Raw genomic sequence first — 20,926 nt, 5'->3', positions numbered from 1 at the left:
TTCTCACTTAAAATTTTGAGTCACGTGACTGGATGGTGTTGCCCAAAGTTGTCATACGCTTGCACATGACATTCCTGAGCCAGATCCACTATGAGAAAACACCACTCTCTCTTTTATTGAAATGTGTGGGTCCTCAGCTCCTCTCTCACGCTGATTTGGTGGGGGTAGGGCTGAGGGTACAGAAAGGTGTTTTTATGTTTGGGGATTTTTGCCTGGGTGCACTGTTCTCCCTCCGGCTTAGGGCTTTCCAGCTTCGGCTGCACACTGGAATCATTTGAGGGACTCTTTAAAATACAAATGCCTGGGCCCTGTCCCCGGAGATTCCAACTGGAGTGGTTTGGAGGAAGCTTGGGTATTCGGATTTTTGTTTTTTATTTATTTATTTTTAAAGATTTTATTTGTTTGACACAGAGCATGAGAGAGCACCAGCAGGGGAGAGGGCAGAGGGAGAGGGAGAAGCAGGCTCCCCGCTGAGCAGGGAGCCCTGACACGGGGCTTGCTCCCAGGACCTTGGGATCATGACCTGAGCTGAAGGCAGACGCTTAACTGACGGAGCCACCCAGGCGCCCCAGGTATTAGGATTTTAAAAGTTCCCTGGTGACTGTAATGTGCCGCCACCGTTGCACCTTGCACTTCTCTAATTTCCCACCAACATTTCCACCTGCTGAAGTAGAAGCCAGGTCAGGATTTGCCTTAGGATCCAGGCCATCCGTGATTCCTAATTTTAGCCTGAGACTTTTAGATTTATAGATGTAGAAGGTGAGGCCCAGAAAGGAGTGAGTTTCTTCTGAGATACTCCTGGCAGGTGGGCCAAAAAGAGCACCCTGACAGATAATGTCATAGGCATTGGAACTGCAATTTTAGACTGATCTCCATATAATATGTCATTCCGATTTGGTTTATATTCATCTTTAAGATGAGAGTCACTACTACATTATTTAGTTTAACTTTATAAGATAAATATTCTATTTTTTCTCTCTAATCCACACGTGCCAATGATAGATGTGAGCAAACATGCAAATATTACTTCGTGTTTTGAAGTAAAGAAACCGAGGAGGCTGATGAGTAAACCCCCCTCCCTGGCCTCAGAATAATTAGGTACTGCTAGCTTTGGTCTTGTGGGAAAGGAGCAGATTAAAAAAAAAAAAAAAACCTAGCAAGAAATTTCATATCACTTTCAAATTAGTTTGAAGTTAGAGCTGAGAAATATTTATGGTGCCTGGGTGGCTCAGTCGGTTGTGTCTGCCTTCGGCTTGGGTCATGATCCCAGGGTCCTGAGATCGAGCTCTGTGTCGTGGTCAGGCTCCCTGCTCAGCGGGAAGTCTGCTTCTCCCTCTCCCTCTGCTGCTCCCCCGCCCCCCGCTCGTGCCCTCTCTCTCAGATAAATAAATAAAATTTTAGAGCTGAGAAACATTTTAGTTCTAATGGAATTAACATTTGGTCAAGGATTTTAATTAAAAAAAAAAAAAAAAAATGATTCTTCCCCTGGAGTAAATGAAGCTACTTTGGCCCCAAAAGAGCCTTCCATGTGGTGCCCAGGCAGAGAAGTCCGCGCAGAGAGGGCAGGGGGCCCGGGCCCGCGCTGCCGAGCGTTCCCACGATGTTGTGTGTGCATATCAGTGTTATTGTAGTGGTATCTCATGTTCAGTGCCTGTAGGGTTGACTACTGTGTCACGTTTGAATTGGAACAGGAAGCACACTCCAGTTTGTGTGTGAAGCAGATAAACTGGGGCCAAAAGGCCAGCGCTCGGCAGAGAGCCAGAGCCCCTGTCCCTGGCTCCCACTGCCGCACGGGGCTCCAGCATCCTTGAGTGCGGCTGCGTGCTCTGTCCAGGGCTGGGACGGGCTCCTGCTCCCGCGGGGTGTGGCAACACAGCCAGCCCCCCTCTGTGTCTTTTATGTCTTTGGTGACACAGCTGCTCTTCCCGTTTTAGTACCCTCCTCTGGCCTCCCCACCTCTGTTCTTCCCGTCCCCCACCTTGACCATCCCGAGCTCGGGGGCTTGATTTCTGCTGCGGGGCACCCAGGGAACTGGCTTGTGTGAAAGCACCATGACTTCACTCAGTGTGTCTTAAAGGTGGTTATTTTGACCTCATGGGCCATTTCGGTGGGTGGCTGGACTTGTGATAATTCTGAATGGTAACTTTGGAATTTTATGAATCAAAAAGACAGCTCTGAGTTGAATGTGGGAGAATGCCTCGTGGGCTCTCATGAGTCACACAGGCAGGAGGGAGGGGAGGACTTCGTGGGCACTAATAGGCACTTTGCTTCTTCCCCAGGTCCCCCTCCTATTGGTTACAGCCCCGGTAGTCCCGCCCCGATTCTAGAAGACCCCAACTACTTTTTCCCAGACTTCCAGCTCTATTCTGGGAGGCGTGAACCATCTGCTTTGACAGTGGAGGCAAACGGTAGTGGCATCAGGGAAAAAGTTGGTAAGTCCTTTTACTGGCGTGTGGGTTGGAAAAACAAGATGATCATATGTTTCTGACTTTTAGCCTTTTTGTGTAATTTTTTCTGTAGCCTTGTTTTAAAAATCAGCGAGTTGTATTGTTGATTGTCTCTTTATTGGTAGGTGCCTTATTTTTAATGTTTGGGCTATGGTATCAGTAGACTATTTTATAATAATATGTGACTCTCTCAACAGACAGAGTTCTTGTGTAGGAACTTGAGAGTTATACCATTTATCCCCTAATTTTTCTCTAAGTCCTAAATACTTTTTTGTACTCTTTCCCAGAACTTTTTCTCCTTCTCTGCTTCCACTTTTATCTCTTTTTGCAAATAATTGAGAAGTGCAGAAGAAATTCAAACCTATAGTAGGCAGGGAGCTGCCTCCTTTGTGAAAACTTCTTGCCTATTTTTGAGGGCTTTTGAGATTGGTAAAACTGGAAGGGAATCTTTAAAACCACTGAAGGAGGGGCACCTGGGTGCCTCAGTTGGTTGGGCATCTGCCTTTGGCTCGGGTCGTGATCCCGGGGTCCTGGGATCGAGCCCCGCATCGGGCTCCCTGCTCAGTGGGGAGTCTGCTTTTCCCTCTCCCTCTGCTTGCTCCCCCTGCTTGTACTTTCTCTCACTTTCTCTCCCGCTCTCTGTCAAATAAATAAATAAAATCTTAAAAAAAAAAAAACCCGTAGGGAGGATCTCCTGGTTCTTGGCAAACGTACTTATGAAAAGGGAATTCAGTAGTTTTCGTGCTTAATGAGACCCCATTCCTTCTATTTTTCATCCCCCCAAAATGATTATCTTTTGGAAATATACTTGTCTTCTTATTTGAATTTTTACTCACGTTGTTCACAGTGTTTATTTTTATTTGAATTTGCTTGTGCCACAAGCCTTTCAGAGCAGCTATGCCGAGGGTAGGGCCTGCATTCTCATTACCTTCTAGCCACAGCACCTGTCTGAATGCCCGGATGTAACTGGTTGGCGGGGAAGATTTGCACAGTGAGGGTGTGGCCCATTTCAGCCCATACCGATCTCTCTTTCCTTGGCTTCTTCATCGCTTATTACAGTTCTTTGGCAATTCATCTTACATGGACTTCCAATAACCTGTTTTTTGTGTTTGAAATTTTTATTGTTGAGTTTTGGGTTTACATCATAGTTACAGTGTATGTTCTCGGAAAGTCGGGAATATGTTCGAATTTACTGCACATGCAGTCTTACGGAGCAGATATGGAGTCTGCCCATTTTACAGAGGAGAGAGGTTGCCTGAGGTCTTGGAGGTGTGATTTGGGGAGTGGGGCGGCGGCGGGGCGGGGAGAGGAAGAGGCAGAGTGGTATGATCAGAGTTGAGCTTCAGGACCCAGTCTGTAAAATTCTTGAACTTGCTGGACAATTACTTTCTGAATGCCTTCCAGGTATCAGGGTTGTGTTCTAGGCACTGGAGTTAGCAAGTAAAGACAGCAGATAAAACTCCACCATCTGGTTCTTGAATTCTAGTAGAAGAGGACAGATCATAAATGCAGTGTGCATTGAAAGAAGAGGCCAGAGGCAAGAGATGTTAGGAGGCTATTCGGGACCTCTGGGCAAGTGGTAGGGAGAGCCAGAACCTGGGAAGCGGCTGAGGGCCTGGAAGTTAGGGTTGCAGTCTTTTGCTATTGCAAAGACACTAAAAATGTCATCTAGTGTCACCTTTTCTCATATTTTAATACCAAAAAGAGTAAGAGGGATGTGACCCGTCACAGCCATTGCCAAAAAAAAAAGATAGGCATAAACCTAATGACAAGTGTCTGTGTATATACATGCGTATATGGGCAATCTACTTATCTATCTTGTAAGCATATACTACCACCTTTGTTTTTTCTCATTTCACGGGACTGAGAAAAACTAGCTTGGCAGTTGATCAAACATGGGGAGAAAAGGAGACAGAGGGCCAAAAGTACATCTGAAATTTCTGTCTGGATGGCTCACATGATTAGGATGCCAATTATAGAAAACACAAACAAACGAAAAAGCAACCTTGGGAAAGAAAGCTGGTTTGCAGGGGGACGAGGTATTCTGTGTATATATAGAAACACAGAGCCATCATTGCCTGGAATTGTAGAAGTGAGGCTGCTTGGCTATGATCTAGTTCACTTCCCTCACTCTACCCCTGAGGAGGTGGAGCTCAGAGAGAGTAAGTGATTTGCTTGAGGTCACACCCATAGTAAATGCTAGAATTTTTACTATCCCAATGCTATATAATTTCCTCAGCGCACTACTTACTAGTATCGTTGTGAAATGAATGAATTTTATATTTCACGGCACTCACGTAGGAATTCTTTGGTTAAATGTTTGATCCCCTATTACATGCAGACACTGGGCTGTGCACTAGAGAGACCCAGGTGAGTTGGCCTTTAAGAAGTGAAGAGTCTTGTGCAAGTAAATCGCTGCTATCTACTGTGGTAATTGCCCTAATGGTGATCTGTACAAATGGAGCAGGGGCTCAGGAGGAGGGCTCAAGCCTGCTGAGCTGCAGTGGGACAGGTTGTACTCAGAAGTAGCTGCGGAGCTCTCACTTGACGCATGTCTAGAATCTCCCAAGAAGATGTGGTGAGATGCATCTCTCTTCAGCAGAGATGAGAGAACGTGAGCAAAGGCCTAGAGGTGGAAGAGAACTGGCCTGTCTGGGAGCTATGTGATCTCAGGTGCTGCTGGACTTACACGCTGAGGGGTGGCCGGGGAGGGGAGGTGGTGGTGGTGGCCTGCAATGTTGCTGGATCAGGTAACGCAGTACCTGCTGCATCCTAGGGTAGAATGTCAGTTTCATCTTTTAATTAACTATTGAGGAATTTTGTGCAGAGGAGTGATATAGTTAGGTTTTCCTATTTGAACAATTTTTCAGGGTAATGTGGAAGATAGGTTGAGGTCTACAGGGTGGGTTTGGAGTTGGGAATGAGACTAGTGTCAGAAAAATAGATAAGGAGGCTGCTGGCATTGTCTGGGTGTAAGACACCAAGGGCTTTGCAGTATTGTGGAATAAACACAGATTTTTTTTTTGTAGAATGAGTCAGATCCTGACTCTGGCTCTTCCTACCTCTGTGACCTCTGTCATTTGCCTTCTCTGAACCTCTCTCCTCATCTGGGAGATAGGGGAAATTAATATCTGTCTCACGATTGCATGTGCCTCATATGATTATATGCCGGATAAACGAAATAACATATGGAGAGAATTTAGCACAATACCTGATACATCATATGCACTTTTAAAATGGTTCTTGCAGTTGTATTGTGGTTATCAATAATAAACTTGGAGATTGGGAGGGAATGAAGAGGGTTAGGAGAGGTGTTTAGGAGGTAAAGTTGGCAGGCTGATACTAGATGTTGGGGGTAAGGGAACAGAAGGAACTTTGGAAAACTCCCAGGTTTCTGGCTTAGCAAGGCGTAGATGAGGCAGGGATGTGGGGTTTGGTGGGTGGGTAAGTGTTGGGGGTGAGGAAGACATGTTGAGTGTGGAGAACCAACAGGCCATCTGCTGGTGGTGGTAGATGTGGGTCATGAGTCAGTAGCTGAAGACAGGTGGCCAATGTGATGCCCCAGGAGATTCTGTTGAGTGAGGGTGGGAGAGCTTTCAGGGCAGAGCTGTGGGAAACACCAGAATTCAAGGGGCAGGTGGAGAAAAGGGAGCCAGAGAAGAAGTGCACAGAGAGGCAGGAGCCGGAACCAGGGCAGGGGTTGGGGTGGGAGACCTGGATGCTCAATCAGGAGAGCATTTCAGGAAGTAGATGATCACCATGCCAAATGCTTCAGAGAGGGTGAGGTGTGTAATACGGGAGACGGAATATTCTCATTGGGCTTGTTGGCTAATCAGAGCTGTAGGGAGAGCGGTGAATGGGGCATTTGGGAAGTGGAGACAGGGAGTATAGATTGCTTACTGAGGACAATCAGAAGAGAAGGGAAGGACAGACACACAGTGGTACATGGGTAGGGCCAAGAAAAGGGGATTCCTTTCTGTTTGATTTTGGTTTTTTTGCTTCCATTTTTTTTTAAGATGGGAAAGACTTGGCATGTTTATATGAGGAAGGGAAGGAGCCAGCAGGAAGTTTGAAGGAAAGGGAGGGCGTGAAGGACAGAGCAAGGTCCAGGTGGAAGCAGGAGGTGAGGGAATGGAGAGTAGTAGACACACTGTGAATGGGAGAAACACTTCCCTGAGAAACCACTGGGTAAATAGAGGCGGTGGTGTATTTGAAATGTTGTCTTTAAAGGCTATGTAGCGGGCACCTGGGTGGCTCAGTGGGTTAAGCATCTGCCTTCAGTTCAGGTCATGATCTCAGGGTCCTGGGATCAAGCCCCGCATCGGGCTCTCTGCTCTGTGGGGAGCCTGCTTCTCCCTCTCCCTCTGCTCCTCCCCTACCCTCGTGTGCACATGCTCTCTCTCTCTCAAATAAATAAATACATAATCTGTAAGAAAGAAAAATAAAAAGAATAAAGGCTACCGTAGCTACCATGTTAATTACTCAGCGTGTAGATACAGACCTGTATGCCTGTGGCGCCTCCTGAAACCCTTTTCCTTCTGTTTGCCTTCCAGTTGAGGACCCCCTGTGTCACTTCCAGCCCCCGAGCCTCCTGAGGACGTCAGAGGTGGAAATGAGAGGTTCCGAGGATGCGGCAGCTGGGACAGTGTTACAGCGGCTGATCCAGGAACAACTGCGGTATGGCACCCCGACCGAGAACATGAACTTGCTGGCCATTCAGCACCAGGCCACAGGGAGCGCAGGACCCGCCCACCCCACCAACAGCTTTTCTTCCACGGAAAACCTCGCTCAAGAAGACCCACCAATGGTCTACCAGTCGGCACGTCAGGAACCGCAGGGTCAAGAACACCAGGTGGACAATACGGTGATGGAGAAACAGGTGCGGTCCACGCAGCCTCAGCAAAACAACGAGGAGCTGCCCACTTACGAGGAGGCCAAGGCGCAGTCCCAGTTCTTTCGGGGCCAGCAGCAGCAGCAGGGGGCTGCCGGCCATGGTTACTACATGGCGGGGGGCAGCAGTCAGAAGGCCCGGACTGAGGGGAGGCCCACGGTGAACCGTGCCAACAGTGGGCAGGCGCATAAGGACGAGGCGCTGAAAGAACTCAAGCAGGGTCACGTCCGCTCTCTCAGCGAGAGGATCATGCAGCTGTCGTTGGAGAGGAATGGTGCTAAACAGCACCTCCCTGGTTCAGGGAATGGAAAGGGGTTCAAGGCAGGAGGGGGACCCTCCCCAGCCCAGCCTGCAGGCAAAGTGCTGGACCCCCGGGGTCCTCCACCTGAGTACCCCTACAAGACCAAGCAGATGATGTCCCCCGTCAGCAAGACCCAGGAGCATGGGCTTTTCTACAGTGACCAGCACCCAGGGATGCTCCATGAGATGGTCAAGCCTTACCCTGCTCCTCAGCCCGCGAGAACGGAAGTGGCCGTCCTGCGGTACCAGCCGCCCCCAGAGTACGGGGTAACGAGGTGATTAGCTATCAAGCCACGGGTTTAACCTGGCTTTTTGAAATTCAGTGATGATGTTCTCAGCACTTGTTATTTTCAAGGCATGTTGGGTTTTAGCCACTGGGGTTTTGTTGTTGTTGTTGCGCATGATACTTAATAAGCCACTTCTGGGCCAGAATACGTAGAGTGAAACAGAACAGAGATCAATGGAAGATTTTCTCCAAATGTAACAGAAGGCAATTGGGGCTTTATGAATTTAGGGGAGGAGCCTCAGTTGTTGGCCGTCCTTGGGAGCTCTGCCTAGTGGCCAGGCAAAGCAGCAATTTTCCTGGCTGGCTCTGTGGAGAGCATCCAGACTTCTGGAGCATATTATTACCGTGGGGTTTTTATGGAGCTTTTCTTCATTGTAGATTTGAAAGGAAAATGTAGTCTGAGTGCTAGAACAGAGGAGTTAAAGGGGCCATGGAAATCTTAGAGTCTCACCTCTGTATTGAGCAGATGAGACACTAAAGCCTGGAGAGACTCCTGCATTTCCATAATCTGCTACTCTGAGGCTGCTGGAGCTACGTTTCAGTGTCCTGACCATCCACATCTCTTCCCTCCACTGCCCCAATTCTAATCCCTCTTCCAATGATGGCTGGATTCAGCAACACTTCCTGAGTGTCTACTCTGTGCGGCCTTGTACCAGGTTCAGAGATAAAGTAGGGCTCCCCGCCCCCTCAAGGACCTTAAGGTACTGTCCTGGGGGGACCAGCACCTGAGCCCATCACTGCCCTGTAGTGGGCTGTTTGAAGACAGTATGCCGAGTGCTCAGAACCAGAAAGATCCTATAACTCACAACCGGAGGCACTGGGGAGAGCCCCGCAGGGGAGGTGATAGCCAGGTTGGGTCTCGAAGGACCAGTAAGAGCTGTGGGGGAAAGCGTGCAAAGAGATGGGGTAGCTGGACGCACTATGCAAGAGGGAGTGCCACTGGTTTGGTCTGGAACGCGCCGAGGTAACCCAGGTAGGTTAGGAGGGAGTGGCCAGTGGATAGGGAGCTGAGACCGGCTGGTGGAGGTCTTTGGGAGTCCTACTGTGGAGTTTGGAATTTAGCCATAAGCAATTGGGAGAGCCAATATTTTCAAGGAGAGAACCTGTTGGTGTTTATTAGGCTGACTTTGGTGGCGGTGAAGGATGGAACAGAGGAACAGGACCAAAGGCCATGGGGACCTTCGGGGCAATTTCAGTAGTCCAGCTAAGAATTGGTGAGCACGGCCTAAGTCGGAGGCCGGACGTGTAGGGGAGCGTTATGCGCTGTGAGAGGCAGAGAAGTAACATTGGCAGGCTCTGATGGCCAATTAGACACAGAAGGTGAGAAATAGTAGGGCAGTTGGAAATCAAGCTCTCAAGAGAGAAATTGGGTCTGAAGGTACAAATTTGGGAGTTACCAGCATCTCGATGTTGCCGAGCTTCTTGGGGAGAGCGTGGAGCAGAAGAGAAGGCAGGCGACCACTCCTTATTATTGGCTGTGTCTGCATTCTCACAAAGGGCCTTATTTGTCTGTTTCTAAATCAGATGAGTTGAGTTTTCCCTGGGTGACCTCAGCAGCGGTGTGCAGGGCATACCTTGGCTGTACATCTTCTGAAAAGGCAGTGATTGGGCCTTGGCAGAGGGAGAGCGCTGGCTGACCTGCCCTTTACTTCGCACAGCTGTTGACACATTTCCCCGCGTATCAGACTGGGAATGCCAGCTTGGAAGCAGGACAGCACCTTTGAGACCTCTGACAGGCTGCAGACCTCATTCTTCCTAAAGGCGCCATAGTCTGACCCCACTGAGGAATCCAGGGTGGGGCCTACGGGGCTCTTGTTTCTTACCTTTTATAGTTCCTTAAGCCACAGGAGACATTTAAACTTTAAAACTATCAGATTTGAAGAAGGGGGGGGAGAAAAGTCTTCATATCTCTCGCGTCTGCCACATTGATTCAAGAGACTTTGTTTAAAGTCATCTACAGTGTTTATCACAGGATCCTATTTTTTCACATTTCTTCCTGAACATTTGACTCAGCCTCTAGAGATTGATAGAAAGTGGGGACATCCCTGAGGGAAGTCTACTTCTTCTCTTTGGCTTTACAGCAATGCATAACGTGGATCATTTTGCTTTTTGTCATCTGGCAGTAGGTGTGATATGAGGTGGGAGACAGGGTGAGGGGAGAAAAGAAGCACCAGCAGGAGAGCTACCCAGTTATTTGTGGAAAGTGTCATTTGTCTCAAAGTTTTGACGTCAAAAAGAAGAAGAAATGTATGAGGGATCCGAGCTAATTGCCAGGCTTGGCAGCCAGATTGACATGGAACATCAAAATGGCCCAGGAGACATAACAGACGGGCCATTGAGGCTTGGCCCCAGAGCTAAAAGGCCCCTTTGTGAGCCGGGCCATGGCTAGCCAGCATGGCTCCAGTGGTGCAGCCCTGGGCTGACAGAGTCAACAAAGTCGTATCCACACCAGCCCTGCTGCGGACACTTCCAGCGTGGTCTGAACCCCACGGGTCGGATCTGAAACCCAGCAGTGTGTGACGTTCAAGTTTCCTTCAACCCAGGAGATGAGCAGGGCTCCTTTTAATTTCATGGATACGTTCCCCTGTACCTAAAGGGTTATCCGTTTGTCATTCATGGCGATGGTTTCGGAAGCTGCAGGCCGTGGGGTCCGTACATCACAGACTCCTGGCCACGAAGGAAAGGCCACTGAGTGAGGTCATGGAGTCCAATCTCCTGGCCCTTTACATTGTTCAGACTTCACTGTTTTTTGCCTACTGATGGAAAGGTCCAAAAGACAAGCGAATGACAGAAGGAGGAAGAACTCAGAGTTCTTGCCTTCATTACTGACTCACCATAGCTTATAAATTCACCCGCCCTGAGCTGCTGAAGATGGAGATGTGTGGTAGTTTATTGTAAAGCACTTTAGTTTCCTTTGGTGGGAAGCCCAGGGAGAGGCTATCAGTCACAGCCTCGTTGACTTGCACCAGCTTGGCCCTTGTCGTGGGTGAGCTAGTGAGGCTGGCAGAGATGGGGAGACTAAGGCCCTGCTGAAGTGGCTGGTGGGGACCTCCAGGGAACGGGAGCTGGCCATTGAGAAAGTCTCTGGTTTTACTCCTGCTTCGTCTTCCTTTTTCTTCAACCTGAAAGTGGTAATGGATATAAAGGAGGACAAGGTGAGAATTGGACAGGTTGTTCTATGTAGAATTGTGCTTAAAAAAAAAAAAAAAGCCAGCATTTGGGTGTTAATTCTGATGCACTTTGTGGGAAGAGCATTATAGAAGCGGTGACTTGGCTTACGGAGCTGTACCATGAGTGGAAGTGAATACCCGAGGATGAGCTGATTGCTTTCAGAGCAGTTGGGAAGACATAAGTCAAGTGCACGTTTGCTTTCCAAAGAAATTGGCCCATATTTCCAAAAGTGGAAACCGAAGATGCCAAAAAATTACTTAAAATAGCCCTCTTTCTTAATACAACTACTTTAACATTTTCCTCTACACATTGATTTTTTTCCCATGTTATCATCAAAGATTATATTTGGTATAGTATCTTAGCTTGTTTTCTTTTGACAGTGTGCACTTGTTTTCCTCACCATCCTTTTTATTGCTGCATAATATTTTATAAAGTATATAATTTACCTCATCTTGTCTACAAATAATGTAGTGAACATCATCATGCATATCAAATTTTCCATACCTAGACCCCTGACCTCTGTCCCCTAACCTGCCTCTGACCCTACCCCTAACCCTGACCCTGGCCTTAGCCTTGACCCTGGCTCTGGGAGGGTGGCTTTCTAAATGCATGATGGGAGGGCTTGAGAGGCAGCCTGGTTGTCCTGGAGAAGACCCCAAACATTTAAGACTTGGTAATATTTCTGAAAATTGGTGTGAAGGTGGAGATAAAAACAGAAGGACCAATTGAATGTCTATTTAAAGAGTGCTTGGAGTTCCAGGTCCCCTTCTTGCCTTAGCTCATGGACAGCTGCCATGTCTGTTCTCGCCCCAGCAGAAGTCGGGGGCTCTGTTCTCTGGAGGGGTCTCTGGACTTTTGGTTCACTTCTTTAGGAATCATTATTTAGAGTTGAAATTATTGGGTCAATTGTAACGAACATTTAATGACTCGTGATACCAGATAACTTGGTAAAAGTTACAGTGCCTGCGTCCCTGCCCTTTGACCAACATTAGTCATTGTAATTACAAAACCTTTGCTAATTTAACGGGCAGATAGTGTTAATTCTTTATTTTACTTTGCAATTATTAGCTAGGTTATTTGCGGGGGTTAATTGAACGGTTAGATTTGACCTTGCAAATGAGCTGTTTGTGTCTTCTGTTTGTATGATCTCTATATTACAATGGATTGAGAACAAACTTCAACTTGTGTTCTGTTAACGCCCGTCCTGATCTTCCGGTTTCTAGAACTCCGTCTGTACCCTTAGCAGGTGGCAGTGGAGTAGGGGTGGTGAGGCAGCACTGGGACTAAAGCATCAGCTCCTGCCTGTGCCGGGCACTCTGTGTGGGTGACCTTCCTCAGTTGTCACAGCACTGCCCAGGGGTGGATGCTGTCACGGTCCCTGCTGGATGGTAGGGGATCCATGATGTTCATGGTAAGCACTCAGGCTTAGACGTAAGCGTAGGGAGTTAGATTTACCAGCTTTCCAGGAGCAAAAAGTGGTAACCGTTCATTAATATTTTATCCATCTATGAGTGTATTAATTGGATTTTTAGTATGTAAATGGATACCTTATAAGGCACGAAATGATGGTGTTTGACCCAGCCCTTTGTCGGGGGCTGATAAACGCATCTTACAAGATGATGTCAAGCACGAGGTGCTGTGGAATTCCTTGCACGAAGAAGTTTGTTCGCTTCCCCCCTCCGCCCCGCCCCCGCCCCCGGGGGCAGCCATCTCCACCACCCTCCTTCCCAACAGAGCAGAGGCTAACATTTTCCTGCATTCAGAGAGGGAATGTGTGGTGTGACTAATGTCCTAAATCACTCATATTTTCCTTCAAAAATGCACTGTGCATTTTTCCCCAGAGAAACCTCCAGGGTTGGTTTTATTTAGGATAGACGACATCCTCTGAGAACATGCCAAATGAGGGTACAGTGAGGAGGGAGGGAGCAGAAGGGGACACAGCCAAGGAGTGCATGTGACAAAGAGAGAGAACACCTCTCCCCAAGAAACTCAAGTTGATCCAACTGTGCAACCGGAGTGCAGTTTAAACCATGAACAAGCACAGAGATAGGTGCCCAAGAGCAGGGCTTACTTGGTGGGCTTAGGGTTTGGAATGTGCTATATTACAAGAAAGAATGTTTGGTGGTCCCATTTTACTTCGGATTGGAAATGTCTGGAGGAGGGGGGAGAATTTTCAGAGTAAGTATGTTTCCAGAGTGGTAATTTGCAATTTATATGGTTATGAACATGGATTGCTATGTAGGACAAAAGGTAAGCCAGATCCAAGCTTGTTGGGTTAAAAACTATGTGTTGCTCTTAACAGAAATAAGGCTATGGAGCCTTATTTAAATTCCACCAGCTAAACATGTGTTTTGAATACCAGCATTAGAACTCCGGAGTTTCTACAGCTTTTAAGCTGGATTATGGCTGGATGAGCCAAGTAACTACATGCTGTTTATTCTGAGAAACAGCTCTGCAGTATGGGAATTTCAAAGGCTAGGGTCAAGTTCAGGTTACTTTCTTAGGAAACCTACCGCAGTTCCAGCTATAATGCATGAAACCAGTGACTTTTTCAAACAAGAGGATTGCCTCTATCCGTCCTGCATAGAAATAAATCTGATCTTAGTTTACACAAGACTTGAGTCTTACTTTGGGCATTTACAAGTCTTACCAGTGTCTTCCCAACCAACGGGATCCGGCGGGGAGGATATGGGTTTGGGTGAAGATTTGTGGGGTTTTGAGTTCTGGCTCTTGCATTTTATAGTGAGTTGTGTAGGTTCTCTGAGCCTCAGTTTCCTTATCTGCAAATTGTTATAGCTCATTTTTCCTAACACCCATTTTCTCCCCCCAACAAAGAAAAAGAAGGAAAGGACAAATTATCTGTAGTCCCACTATCCAGAGATAACCAGAGTTAAGTATTCTCTTCGCTGTGTTGTTTTAAGGATCAGAAAATCAGAAGAGAATATTCTAAGTGGGAAAACTCTATGTAAACAGGAGGTATTTTTGCTGAAGGACAGGTCTTAACACTTGAACCTCTTCACCACGGACCAAGAAGCCCTTTATTATTTCGTCTTTTTCTTTTTCTTTTCTTTTTTTTTTTTTTTTAATTTTAGTTATTTTTGACAGAGAGAGAGTGTACAAGCAGGGGAAGCAGCAGGCAGAGGGAGAGGGAGAAGCAGGCTCCCCCCTCAGCAGGGAGCCCTATGCGGGGCTCGATCCCAGGACCCTGGGATCATGACCTAAGCCGAAGGCAGACGCTTAACGACTGAGCCACCCAGGCGCCGCTATTATTTCATCTTGTTTTTAAATTCTTTTATCTCATTTTGTTTACTTTCTCTGATTATCAAAATAACGATGAAGATTTTTTGGCTTTAGTTTCTAATTTTTCTACAGTGTACATATATCTGAGTAATCTTAGATAAAGAATATTTTAAAAAGTAGCCAGATGTGTTCATTGTAGAAATTTTATAAAGGAAAAAAGGACAAGGAAGAAAAATCCGTAGTCCCATCACCTAGCATTAGCCACTCCAACCTATTGTTATAGTTCCTTCTAGTCATTTTTCTGTGCATTTTGTTTCACACATACTAGGTGAAATCCTGATATGTATAGCTATGATTTAAAAAAAAAAATCCTTTCTTAGGGACTCAACGAAAACTTGTTGAACTGAATTGTTAATGTCAATAAACTGGACAAAGTTGTTTTGATTTTATGTCTCTATTAATAAGTTTGCTTTGGACAATGTGTTTAGCTGCCTGCATTTTCTCTTTTGAATTCTTTGATCACATCCTGCATCTATTTATCCATTGATGTTTATTTTCCTGCCACGACTTGAAAAACTTTTAATTGTTGATTGTTAATCACACAAGCCAAATTTATTAAATGTTAGCATGATGACCTAATTGCAGACGAACATATATTTTCATATATTGAACGTAACTTGCTGATCACCCTTGGTGCTTGGGGGTGTGGGGAGAGCAGAGAGGGGACTGACTGCTGGTCTCTTTGCATGAATTGCTCTGATGGTCACTGCATTCTGGAATTATCTCCCAAAACGAGGCCTTTTGGTGTACATTCAGTATGGTCTACAGCAGTGCTGTCCAACAGAAGTATAGTTATGAGCCACACGTGTCTATTTAAAAATGTTCTAGCAGCCACATTTTTTAAAAGTTAAAACAAGTGAAATTAATTTTAAAACATAGTTGAGTTAACCTGTTAGAAACATATTTTTTAAAAACATGTTTTAGGGGCGCCTGGGTGGCTCCATAGGTCAAGCGTCTGCCTTTAGCTCAGGTCATGATCCCAGGGTGCTGGGATTGAGCCCCGCATGAGGCTCCCCGCTCAGTGGGGAGTCTGCTTCTCCCTCTGTCCCTCCCTCCGCTTGTGCTCTCTCTTGCTCTCTCTCAAATAAATAAATCTTCGAAAAATTAAAAAAAAACATGTTTTAGTTAGCTAAAACCATTATCATTTCAACAGGTAATCAATATAAAAAACTATTAATGAGATATTTTACATTTTTGGTACTAAGTCTTCCGGTTTTGATGTATATATTCTACACTTCCTGCACATTTCAATTCAGACTAGCCGCATTTTAGGTGCTTGGTAGCACATGTAGCTTGTGTAGCCCATGGCTACCCTTTGGGACCACACAGGTCCCAAAGGAGGTAAGACTGTGTCTGTGTCAAGAGAGAGTGCCCTTACAGGTCCACACATCATCTTGAAACGAGCTCTTGTTCTGTGTTGTACAGCAGGAAAGCTCTTCAGAAGCCAGAGGTTCTGTGGTGCTAGAGTGAGCTTTGATCCCTTACTGAGGTCGAGGATTAGGGACTGCGATTCTCATCGCGTGGTGTTTGAAGAGGAAGGGACACTCAGGGGTGGTTCTTCTTGCCTTTCTCCTAACACCAATTATCAGTGTGTGGTAACGACAGAGACTGTAACAGGTATTAAGTACTTCCCTCAGGATGGACACGGTATGCCATGCTTTATATGCCTTATCTCACTTAATTCTCGCAACAACCCTGTGAGGTAGGTATGATCATCTCATTTAAAGGTGAAGAAGTTAGAAACTCGCCCGTGGGTCCATGGTTAGAAGGAAGGGGAAGCAGAGAAAAGAGACCCCATACTGAGGAACGGTGCTCTCCTGTAGTAACATAGGAGGTAGCCCCTGTGTGGTGGGAGTATGGTGGATTCTAGACTCCCTAGTTCAAAGCCCTTTTTTTTGCTTCGTAGTGAGATCTCGGCTTTGGGAAACCTAAAGTTTGCATACTTTAAAAATAGGATAGTGTGTATGCATGAGAGCAGTGAATGCCCCATGTTTATGAGAAATCAGTGACACAGTGGATGTGACATGCTAATGTGGCACATTATGTCCAGGTATCAAGTAAATACGTAAGATTATGAACGAGCTTGTGTGTGAAGGCTTGCGGTATGCACAGAGGAACAAATGGGCTGGTGCTTAGATGTCACCAACGACCCTGTTTCCCCAATCCAAATAACACTGTCACTCCCATTTTGAGCTGCATTTTGTGGCCCCAAATACATAAGAAGGGCAGTGATGGGGCGCCTTGGTGGCTCAGTCGGTTAAGTGTCCGACTCTTGATTTCGGCTCAGGTCGTGATCTCAGGGTCCTGGGATGAGCCCCGCATTGAGCTCCATGCTCGGCTGGGGATCTGTCTCTCCCTCTGCCCCTCGCAGCCCCTCCTCCCACGCTCGTGCCCATGCCTGCGCACCCTCTCTCTCACCCTCTAACACATAAATAAATAAATAAATCTGTAAAAAAAAAAGAGAGAAGGGCAGTGACATGGAGTTATGTTATTATATTGGCAACGTCATGATTTGAGATTTTACCTAGAACCAGTTATGCAGAACCAATCTAAACACCAGAGGTCTCTTCTTTAATAATACAGTATTGAGGGTTTGGCCGTTATTTGAAAGCACATTAAGCATATGTGGTCTCCCAACTTGCTCTTGGGCTTAGGGGCCAAATCAGTTGACACAAATGTATTGGGTACCAACCTAGTTTAAGTCATCATTTTCTACCCTCAAAAAACATGCATGCTAAAAGTTTGGGAGAAAAGACAAATGTATGAGAAATTACGTAATATCACATTTAAATAAAAATTCAGGAGAACAAAAGACTTGGTAAAGGCCAGCGGTAGTAGGTTGTCAGGATTGTGATTTAGGCCGCTTGTAAGTTCGGAGGAAAGAAATGGGTACCAATTCTGGGGTCGGGCTATGGGCAGCTTGGCCCAGGTCATTGACGATGACGGGCCAGTCTGTAAGACTTCCCTGCATGACCCCCATAATTTCTCGTAGATGGGACTCTTTTTTTTTTTTTAAAGATTTTTATTTATTTATTGAGAGAGAGAGAGAATGGTAGAGAGCATGAGAGAGAGGAAGGTCAGAGGGAGAAGCAGACTCCCTGCTGAGCAGGGAGCCTGGTGCAGGACTCGATCCCGGGACTCCAGGATCATGACTTGAGCTGAAGGCAGTCACCCAACCAACTGAGCCACCCAGGCGCCCCTAGATGGGACTCTTTAAGTGCTGTTTTTTTAATGCATCACTGTGGACTTAGCTTCGCTCAGACATATTTAAGTAACTGGTCAGTTATTGGTCAGTTGGGTGGCCCTTGGGAAAAGGTCACTCTCTGCGCTGTTCTGAGGCTCACTGAGTTCCTTGAGAAAGGAGCAGGACCTGCGCAGGGTACCTGCCCTGGTTTTTGTGAGCAGTAAGTAAGTGGAAACGTGGTGCCTCACAGATAGCATGGACCCACAATACGTGCTAGTTGAATGCTCTCTGGAGACAAGACACTAGCCTGTGAAAGATAATAATGTGAGATGTAAGTAACAGTCCACCAGAAGAACTCAGAGGTAAATTTCCAGCCTTCGTGCGTCCCCTGAGGCTGCGCAAGCCTGCAGAAGGGGTGAAGCTTTTGTGTTAGGGTGTTATTGTGGACATCCTACTGTGGTGTAGTTGCTCCTAGGGGGCCCCGGGAACCCAGGAGCAAAAGACCAAAGAGTGGCTGCCTTCCCTCCCTGCTCTCACCAGGATAGGGCAATAGTGAACCCTGTGGACTCTCGAATCAAAAAGCCTGGGTGTGGATCTCTTTTATGTTCCTATTCTCTCTGTTCTATTTTGTAAGTTACCCTCCTGTGCTTTGTTTGTCTCATCTAAATGGACTGATAATGAGACCTATTTTAGAAGGCAGTTATAAAGGTTAAAATGAGATGCTGAATGCAAAAAGTGCTCAGTAATTGTTAGCCATAACAGAAAAAATGTATTGGACTTAATGCATGCCATGCTCGGTGCTAGGCTTTTCATTAGGGGCTGTGGGATTCAGATGATAATAGTAATGGTGATTATAGTGTGCATTCGTCCAGCGCTTACTTTGTGCTGGCCTTTATACATATTATTAACCCCTTAAGTCCTTTAGCATTGAGCTAAGTAGTACATAGTCCCGGGAAGTCAAGACACATGGTATCAAATAAGCTAGCTCTGTGACTTCACAGAAGGAAGTCAGGCTCACAAGTAGATAATTATAGCAAAGAATTCTACTCGCAGGTGTTTCTCAATGCATATTGGTTCCCATCCCATCTGTTTACCTTTTCTTTGTGTCCCCATTGCTTGGGACGTGGCCGATCAAGAGCATTACCTTTGGAAGCTGAAGATAGGTTGTTTCTGGTATGATCTCATGAGAAGTTGTCCTGTTCTGTCCCAACACTCTTTCCCGCCTCATTTACCCTAAGCCCAAATCTACCTGGTCCAGATCTTTGATTTCACCAACCCATTGGCAGAGTAGTGGAGCCAAGGAATAGAAGTTTGCTGTCCTACCTGCACATCATCCATTGTGATGTGCTTGTTTATTCAATGTGTAACTCAGTTATTTATGAGGCCAGTGTTCTCTTTAGTAGAAGAGTTCCCATTTTGAAAAAGTAGTTCTTTTCTGTCCCCTAACCTTGGCAAACACCCTTTTCCTGCATTGCCACTCGGGTGACTTGTCCCCATCATGGATGACTTAGGCTGGCATTCAGGAGACACTTCCTTTTTGTTCTAGATCGGAAAAAGATGAGAAGATAAGCCCACCGTTGACCATAAGTGAGTCCCAAATCCCAGAGTTTAATAAATGTTAAAAGATAGAAGCCCCAACCTGGGCTTTTGCCTGGGCCAAAGGGAGGCCCCATGCTTCAGACAGTAGGGATGCGGGCTCATCTGTGCCCACCTCAGCCCCAAGGAGACATGCTACATTTGTCCTTTGCCTTGGATAAAGTGTGAAGGGAATATTTGGGGCTGGGAATGGACATCTGCCTTTGAATGGAGGCCGTGTAAGATGTGGTGTTTTGCCTCTTGCCAAGGCAACCTTTTTCCATGAAAGATACCCTGTAGGATTTAGCCAGCCTGTAGGAATGCACTTACTCAGTAACAGATCTGGGAGCCCACTAAGGAATCAAGAACCGAATTGAGTTCCACGGTTCTCCACCTTGCCTCGGGGAACTTAGAACCTAGCTGTTTGAATGGGAAATGGAAGGGGCTTTCTGATTGAAGGCATAAGGAAATCTAGTTGGGAAATATCTTCCAAGCCGAGGTTGAGAGACCTGGTGTTCGTTACCATAGCAAGGCCTATGATAGGTCATGTTGCTAGGATCTGCTGGATTGCTTCTGAGGTCATCTTTGTGAATGTCTGCATATCCACGTAGGGAGGGCTAGAGTGACCCCTGTGAACTTTTCTTCTAGAGTACGACATGAGGCTGCCAGGAGGAATCCTGGCTACAAGAGATGCTTACAAAATGAGCGATACAGAGGCCGACAGGGTCCCAAAATATTCCAGCAAGTATACTTAAAAGGAAAATAGAAGGTCAGGTGGCCTCCTGGGCAAAGTGGGGTGAGCTCTGAGAGCTTTGACTATAGCTGGCATAGTAACGGGAGGCAACACAAGTAAGCGTCAAAGACTGGAAGTACTAGTTAGCTGGATCTCCAGAGGACACCGCCCTGTGATATAGAATGTGGGTGATTTAGGGGTGCTGATAATTCTTCGCACTCCAGTTCCCAGACTGAGACCTAAAAGGTTAGGGAGGTCGACAAGTCCCAAGTCTGCAGAAGAGAGGCAGCTGTGGTTGGAGAACTAGCCACCATGACTGTCTTTGCTGCTTATATCTACAGTTGTTGGTAGGAGCCCTTGGCGTAGGTTGGGAGAAAATATGATGATTCTTACGGAACAGGTAACAGAATAGAGAGGTGGGGATGGTTGCGGAGCAGAACTCGAGATGGCAGTTCACGGTTTCAGATAGGGGACCTAGAGCCCGGGCTTTGAACCATCTTTATAACGCGGCTAAGACCCCCAGACCTCCTCATCCCAGCAGATCAAAACAGAAGACTTGTCTCTTCCTAAAGACTTGCCCATTTCATTGGATGGTACCCCCTGTCCATTTGTGCGAAGCCCCAAATGTAGGAGTGATTTCTAAATTTTCCCTCCCTTCTCTCTAGCTGTCCATGATCAATCCGAAGTATCCCAAATCCATCCCTAATTGCCCTTCTGCTACGGCCCCGTGAGACTCCCATCAGTTCTCACCGAGACCACAGCTCGGCCTCCCTGCGGGGCGCCCTGCGTCCCTTCCTGCCCCTGTGCATCTCATCTCTGCACCGCTCGGTGGGGCAGCTCCTCCAAGGCCAAGGGCTACACCCCGAGGGCAGGGTTGGCCTTGGCTTACAAAGGCCCTTGCCCATCGCTCTCTCTGGTCTTACCTTGTTCCGCTTTTGCTGGCCGTGCATCATATCCACAAGTCTGCCTGTGCGAAGTCCTGACTTAGGCCCTATACGCTAGGCGATTCCCCTACCTGGAAGGCTCCTCTGCCTCCTCC

At 46.8% G+C, this 20,926-nt stretch overlaps 1 protein-coding gene across 6 annotated transcripts in view; it reads left to right on the top strand.

Moving 5' to 3' along the window:
• Positions 1 to 20,926, top strand: part of AMOTL1 (angiomotin like 1) — a 116,773-nt gene that overhangs the window by 45,672 nt on the left and 50,175 nt on the right. For 3 of the 6 annotated variants that reach the window (XM_073887121.1, XM_073887124.1, XM_025893907.2), the window contains 2 exons: positions 2,280 to 2,432; positions 7,001 to 7,913. In XM_073887121.1, coding sequence (XP_073743222.1) covers positions 2,280 to 2,432; positions 7,001 to 7,913 — 1,066 coding nt within the window. The remainder of the gene's footprint in view (positions 1 to 2,279; positions 2,433 to 7,000; positions 7,914 to 20,926) is intronic. The other 3 variants (XM_073887125.1, XM_073887122.1, XM_073887123.1) reach the window with 1 other exon arrangement.

This window comes from Callorhinus ursinus, unplaced genomic scaffold (genome assembly GCF_003265705.2).
Source record: "Callorhinus ursinus isolate GAN/ISIS: 27379988/994484 unplaced genomic scaffold, GSC_fseal_2.0 scaffold76, whole genome shotgun sequence".
In the NCBI taxonomy this organism is placed as follows: Eukaryota; Metazoa; Chordata; class Mammalia; order Carnivora; family Otariidae; genus Callorhinus; species Callorhinus ursinus.
The sequence above is the reverse complement of the archived record's forward strand: the minus strand, read 5'-3'. Positions and strand labels throughout refer to the sequence as shown.